Source organism: Elaeis guineensis, chromosome 11, assembly GCF_000442705.2.
Source record: "Elaeis guineensis isolate ETL-2024a chromosome 11, EG11, whole genome shotgun sequence".
In the NCBI taxonomy this organism is placed as follows: Eukaryota; Viridiplantae; Streptophyta; class Magnoliopsida; order Arecales; family Arecaceae; genus Elaeis; species Elaeis guineensis.
The window spans coordinates 105,325,271-105,332,951 of record NC_026003.2 but is presented as its reverse complement, the minus strand read 5'-3'; the positions used below and the strand labels follow the sequence as shown (position 1 = coordinate 105,332,951).

The following is a 7,681-nucleotide window of genomic DNA, read 5'->3' as shown; positions in this document are numbered from 1 at the left end:
CAAAGGCTGTTATTTGAAGGGATCGCAAAGGGAGGGAGAGGAAGAGCTGAAGAGCAGCTGCGTTTTTGCCCTTTTGGTATCGCTGATTTCTTGTATTCAAGCCCGAACAACGTGAGTTCTTTTGATTTTCAATTCAGAAAGTTACATGTTTTTTCTCCTTTTTGATGTTTTGTGTTTTACAAGCATGTTTTCTTTCTCCTGGAATAATTGAGTTTGATGAGAATCGAGGATTCGATCATTTATTATTGGTTTAAACCTGAAAAAATGGACACTGAGGGTGAAACATGAGTTTTGTTTGATGTGTTGTTTCTTGGATAAATGAAATTACTTGCTTCATTGGTTTTCTTATTTTTTGGTTGGGGATTTCAAGTATTGTGGCGCTTAAGAATCAGCAAGTTGCTTTCTGGAAAGAATTGAGAATTGTGATAGGCATTAGAGATTAGCATTGTGATGAAAAAGTTTAGGTTTTGCTTGTATGTGATCCTTCATACATGGAACACTAAATAAGACTTAAAATCATTGAATTTGTACTGCAATAAAATGCAATCGCCCGTTTATGGATTAACCTCTACTAGACGGTCTTTGCTTTGGCACTATCCATCCAAGCCATGTCAAATCCCTTATGCATCTTTTAGATATTTTAAAGCTTTAAAAATTTGGGAAATAATAACCTTTAATAGACTGAGCTCATTTTGGCTCAAATTTCATCAAGACTCTTGGAAGGAATGAAAATCTTGTCCAATCTGCATTGTCGCTTACACCTCCCCTTCAGGCTTTTGCTTTCTCTCTTGATTATGTCTGTGCCAACACCTCAGCCTGTCACTTGCACTATTAGTCACCATACCCACTGCATTGATCTTGAAAATTGTTAAGAGTTATTCAATATATCATGGACCTAATTTTTATTTTGTCCAAGTTTAAATTGTGGGTGACCCCTAAGTTAAGGAAAATGAGGGCCCTTAATCAATGACTCTAGTTATCAAAAAAAGAGATGGGTGCTTGGTGGAGTCTGAATCAAGATTATATAAAGAAAAAAGGTGGGTTATGACACTTCTATGAAGGCATAACCCACTGGACCCGTGTTGTCACTGAATTCCCCTTGTTATCCATGTTCTAGTCCTCTCATGACCCCAACTAAAACAGTCTAGATTATCTCAGATAGTTGGAAAAAAATCTCCAATATTAAATATCATTAATCTTTTGTGTTGTTTGTTTGCAGAATGAGAAAGCCTGTTGAACCTGTTGAAAATATTCTGGTAGAAGGTGACAGGAGTGAGGAAATACAGAGTTGGGAGCGATCAATATTTGCAAGACAAGAAAGTGCAATATATTCAGTCAAAAGAAAACAATCTTTGCAGGCTCGATACATATATGGTTTTATATTCTTTCTAACAAACTTATGGGCTTGGTTTGTTCGTGACTATGGGCACAAATTTCTCCATATTCTTCATTGTAGGTCGTTATTCAGTCCATCATGTATGCCTCTTCATATTGAGCATTTGACAACATATTAAATAAGTTCATGCTTTAGTTAATAGTTTTGATATGCACTTCATAACTAGTATGGAAAATTACTCTAACTGTGATCCTTATACTCAGATCTGTTACTTATCGACTAATAGTTCCAAACTCTGTATAGAATGGAACGGACAAATCCTTTTCAATTCTCTTATCCATAACCAAATTATAATGTACTCAAAACTTCCATGATATTAAAATTTTCTTCTCTTGAACCATTTTTAACTATCACAACAGTCCTAGTTCAATGAATAAATAATTTTGTTTGGAGAGGAAAATGAATAATGCATGTTTTTACAGATATATCACTGGTATATTAAATACCTTTCTAAGTTTTCTTCGAGAAAAGACTAAAGAGTATCCTTGTAATTGTAATTTGCTATAATCCATTTGCTTATTTTATTAAGAAACAGTTAGTTCAAGTAATCTTAGAAGCATAACATTTTTAATTTTTAGGTTGCTTATCTTGCACCGGTATTTTAGATACCTTTCTTTCTTTCTTTCTTTTTGGCAAAAGACGATCTTTGTACTTGTAATCTCTATTATCCATTTCCTTATTTTATTAAAAAAAGTTAGTTCCATTAATCCGGGAAGAGTAGCATTTTTAATTTTTAGGCTGGTTATTTCACATTGAGCAGGAGATGTGCCATATGATTTGCAGGCTTATTATCATGTAAATCATGCTTTCACATTTTCATTATCTTTCCAGATATTACAGCATGTGGAATTGATGGTGGTGAATGTTTTCATGCTGCAGGCGTGCTCCGTATAAGCTTAGGATGCTTCATATCCTTCAATAGATACAATTCAATGGAGCTTCCAGTTTTTTTTTTTTTCCTCTCTCTTCTAGCTAAAGTCTTGCATATAGCTATTCATTATCATTATTATCAGAATATGACATACTAATTGTTTCAAATAATGTCCTTCATGGCTGTAATTCCACACTTACATTTTGTGGAACAAGTGGTTCAGTGGGTGTAAACTTCTGAAAAGTTAATTTATTAGGAACCTTGACATATATTTTCAGATATTTTTCTCATTTATGTTTGTCACTACATTTAGAGCTGAGAAGCTGGAAGAAGCTCGCAACTCATGGCATTCTAGATGTTGGGCTTTAAAGGTTGCTATATATCTATTGTCAGTGATGGCTCCATTCATCATCCCTTCAGGTTTCATCCAATTATATGGTATGCTAAGAAGTCATCGAGCATGACAATTTTTTTACTGAATGCAATTGTATCATCTAATTTAACATGAAACAGTTTATGTAGTTTCTCTAGATGATGGAGGTTTTTTTCCAGTACATATTTAATCTACAAAACGGTATTACTGTTATGCCAATTTTTTCTATTATAAAACAGCGTTTTTTTTTTTGCATCACAAATCATAATGTCAAAAGGATGCTAAGTTGTTGAACTTTATGCAGAGCTGCTAATATATAAACCTTGAACTAAGATTTCAAATTTTCTGCATGTCTTTCCACCTTTTGACACTAGGAAGCTAATTTACTGAGAATACTGTATGTGCACATTAATAAGATGTGTGTGTGTGTGTGTATGGGTTTTAGTTCTCTGTCCACCATGAAGCTAGGAAAAAAACAACCAAAAGAATTTTCCAAGGGAAAAAAGGACAGGAAATAACAGCTACTTTACTTTTTTCCTTTTGCAGGTGAAGTTGCTCACATAGGTGCAGGGTAATTTTGTAATCCTTCCATGCGCTTCTTATTTATGTAAATTCTGATGATGCCAAATACATTTTCTGCATGCATCCATGTGTGAATTTGAAATTGAAATTGCAGTTATAATCTTGTTTTGTGACAGTTATATTTATTTATTGTATCTGTCTTCTTCAAATTTCACACTTACAGAATTTTCATTGAAATTGCTAATGTAGAATTTGAATTATATCAAAAGAAAACATCAATAAGTGATCAAAGAAAATAGTTTTAATTACAATTGATGATAAGTTGCCACTTTTCCAAAAAAAAAAAATATTCTATTACATTTACATGTCTTTTATGTATATTATTGACAAGTCACTACCTAGATAATCTAATTTTGTGTTTCATCTCCCTCCTCAATGCGAAGATTAACTTATCATGGTCCTCTATTTCCTTTTCTTTTCTCCACCCTGCCAGAATTTGAATATCTTAATTTTCTGTCAATTGTTTCGACCAATTGTTAAGCCCTGAAATTTGTTGCATAGAATGGGAACAAAAGTGGTGGTGGGTGCAGGAACAGGAGGCATCTTGTTGCAATATGTCAAATGCTTAACCCACATAAGATACATCTGTCCAAGATGCATAAGTTTGCAGGCCCACAGATACATGCTAAACAGTTTAGTTAGCTTAGAAAAGGATGATCTGTACATAGGTTGTCACGACAATCAATCTCCTCTAGCTTTTGTCATGCTTGTGGCTATGTATACATTTTTGTCTTAATAAGATGCTGAATGATATTATTTTAATTTTTTATTTTATTTAGCTTGGGATTAAACTTATGATGCTCTATAGGATAGCTGGTACATGTCTTGCTAAATATATGGTTCAATATGGACTGAAGTAACAAACCATGCTGGTCCCTTCTTGCACTGTATCATACTGGTAAGATACCAGAACCATACACGCATTGAAACCATACCATAATGCAGGGATGGAACCATGATGTCTCTTTTGTTGTAATGGTTGTGTTTGTGTTTTGGGGGAGCTGGGGGAGGCTTGAGGGGCATTTAATTTGGTTAACCAATCCATAGTTTAGTTAATGAGGATCTACCTCTCTGAGTCCAGTCCTGTATCCAGTTCACCATGATGCTAGATATCCAATAATAGGTTTTGCATGAACTAGGAATGATTGTTGACTTGATAACATGGTTTGGCCTACTCTTGAGTATGGGCATGAGTGTGCAATGCACAAATCAAGTTAAATGGTACAATCCAGCTTCAGCTAGTGTGCCTAGACTCATTCCATTTATATGGCTTGGAATTTGACCTTGCAATGGGATTTAAAAGATGGACTCTTGGATTAAAACTCTATAGGGAAATAGACAAAATTGTAAGCTTTACATAAAATACTGAAAATTATGAACTTGGAGATTAGTATAGCATAAGGCATCTTATGAAGTGTTAAAGACACAAGGTTTAGGAAGGCATATAAATATCTCAAAAAAGTTTATAAATTGTACTATAACTTGAATATGATTTCTAAACTTAATATGTATATTAAGAAAAAACCGGTACCAAAGGGACAATGAGAATAAATTCAAATTGAATGAACAATTGATAATGAATGTTTAACCAAAAAGGAACTGGAGCAAGCAGCTAAATTTTAAAATTTTTTGTAGCACAAAAAGAAGAGGCAAGTGACAAGCTTGAGGCTGGGACTTGCAATCAAAAGGCATCCTCGGCTTGCTGGTCCCATTGGCTGACCAGTGATAGGCACGAAACTTCATCCTTGCTAATGCAAGGTAGTTTATTGGCTGACAATTGCTGGCCATCAGATCACAGGTTGATTGATTAGTGCATCCTGAGGCTTAAGCCTCAGGATGGTGCTTGGTGGGAGCTCATTGAGAGTCTTGGGTAGCTGAAGGTGCAAGATACTTTCTGGTTGGCACTAGGGATAGAGAGGTCAGGATGGCAGAATGCTGATGCTTGGAAATGGGTCAAATGGAGTATGTAGGATATGATTCGTGTGAAAAAACCATGGCTTTGATATTATGAAATGTAAAGAGATTTGTTGGATTCTATGAGTCATTTTATTATAGCAGGGTCAAAACCAATATGTGCATCATATATGTTGCCACCTATGAATGAAGAAGCCACATCAAATTTATTAAACTCTAATATAAGACAATACATAGAACATGCATATTTCATAAATTAACTGTAATGGTTTTACTGTTTCTTTCTTTGCTAGGAATCCTGAAGAAGTATTTAGTGAAATATATGTTTAAGCTGGTTAGTTTATAGCCATTATGTTCTCGTGAATGAAAATGTACGGGATGTTTAATGAATATTTGGCCTTGTTTTACTTTTAATTGTATAGATCTTTCTTCTTCTCCAGCTCATAAGCATGATTCACTTCCTCTCATGGTGTGATAGTCAATGGATGCCAGATTTGCAGTCTAAAAAATGGTAAAACATTATCTCCACAATCACAATAATGCATTTGATTTTTCCTCTTCCCTCTTTATATTCTTAATCACTGAGGTTTTGCTTTTTATTGACAATGACAAAATAAGTATTGACAATAATTATTGGATTTTTGAGTATTTGCAATTGACAATTGTTGTCTTATAATTTGTTATAGATCACCAAAAGAGCTATTTTTGCTTAGCATATGGAAAAATGGGATATTACCAAGATGACCTTATGCACTGTTATTCTTTTTCTCAAATGATATAATCATATACCTTATATGTAAACCAGAAAATTTAATATTACAAGGGACCAGTGAATATCTCCTAATACATTTTAAATAGCAGAATTTTGTATAAGAAGAAACAGAGGGATAACAACATCATACACCACTTCCTCCAAGGGACATGTGTCATCATCTAACCAACTGATAAACATTCTCCTTATGTGCCAGACATTCTGGATTTAGTAGTCATGAGAGAATGATTGTAGAAAGGTATTGAAATTATAAAGATTGTTTGGTCCTCATGAATCCGTTTGATAATGAACAATAGGTGTGGATGACAATTATCAGTCGCGGCATCCAGCTGAACAACTTTTGTACAAGCTCTAAACCCTAGAATAAGGATTTCAACTTGGTTTCTTTCTGCAGAAAGCCTTAAGCCCTTGACCAGATCACATGCTCTTGCCCTAATCTATCTCCTCATACCTGAATGGTCTTGAGACCAAAATAATGCCCAAACTAAACTGCAAATCATAAACCAACCAAAGTTGCATTAGCTGCTAGCTTTCAAATTTTTTTGAATATATTGATGATTATGGTCCTAGACAAGGATTTAAGTACCACATCGTACTGATTACAATCCCTGTACCAGTGCCTTGCCAATACCTCTAGTAACCTGATCTTTGCAATCCCAGCACTTAGAGGCATTATCATGAATTGGTATGCTACCGCATTGTAGCATACTGATCAATACCATATAAGTACCTCGAATACAGATATCTATAGTGTACTGGTAACTATAAACCTTGGTCCTATATTTATAGGTACACTTGAACTTAAGGTTCAATTGGTAAGTTTTGCAGGAATGTACCAACAGGCAACTTCACACACGAAACAAATACAAGAAAAGAATGGGTCCTAGATCTATGTGACTGTTGAAGTTTTTAGATGAAAAACATCTGAGCCTTCTCAGGATTATTACCTTTAAGAAGCCATATACTTGCTTCAACACGACGATCAAACTTGCTTATTGCATTTGGATGCATCTTTTGCCAAACGCAATATCATGAACTTGCTTTTTGCAGATCTTGGATATTCTGCTTTGTCCAACTAAATAGATGAGACAATCCAATCTAGTCCATATATCAATTGATGTGGCTTTAGGAACTGTTAGATGATTGTTGCTTCCTTAAAGATAAAATGGCAAATCTGATCTGTTTATTTAGTAGAGAAGCCTTTTGTCAACTAATATGGACCAGTTGTGCTGATCTAACACGTTTATTTATTAGAAAGGCTTTTGCAGCCATTGGATGGTCAGATTTGTCTATTAAATTGATGAAACAGACCAATCTGGTCCATCTATCTATTTGAAGGACTTGTAGCAACTGGATGATCAAATCTGTCCATAAAAAGAGAAAGTAGCCTGATCTGGTCCATCTATCCATTACTGAAAGGAGGAAAAGGATAGATTGAACCCATCTGTTTACTGGGGAAACTACTATAAAGACTTACTACCACTAGATTTATGGTTTGTTTATGATTTATGTTTATCAAATCACCCCAAACGCACATATTACTAAGACTTACAGTTACATTTATGATGTTCACACACTACATGAGAGGGTCAGTTATCTGCTTGAAGATTGTTGGATCTTTGAGTGAATTATTTCATTCTCTTATAGCTCAATTAGCCTAGGAAATTAAGTTCCATTCTATTGCAGTGTTGGATCATCTTCCAAAATCAGCACAATAACTTTGGAGATGCTTCTAGATGAGCAATAAATCAAAGGAAACATAAAGAAGGTAGT

The 7,681-nt window shown here is 34.5% G+C and overlaps 1 protein-coding gene across 2 annotated transcripts in view; it reads left to right on the top strand.

The window, feature by feature from the left end:
- The window catches only part of LOC105053677 (uncharacterized), a 55,066-nt gene continuing 47,385 nt past the window's right edge, over positions 1–7,681 (top strand). The window contains exons 1-6 of one of the 2 annotated variants that reach the window (XM_073246151.1): positions 1–111; positions 1,220–1,452; positions 2,276–2,308; positions 2,550–2,705; positions 3,187–3,212; positions 5,559–5,647. In XM_073246151.1, coding sequence (XP_073102252.1) covers positions 1,221–1,452; positions 2,276–2,308; positions 2,550–2,705; positions 3,187–3,212; positions 5,559–5,647 — 536 coding nt within the window. In that variant the 5' untranslated portion in view covers positions 1–111; position 1,220. Of the gene's footprint in view, positions 112–1,219; positions 1,453–2,227; positions 2,309–2,549; positions 2,706–3,186; positions 3,213–5,558; positions 5,648–7,681 lie in introns of both variants that reach the window. The other variant, XM_073246150.1, reaches the window with a different exon arrangement.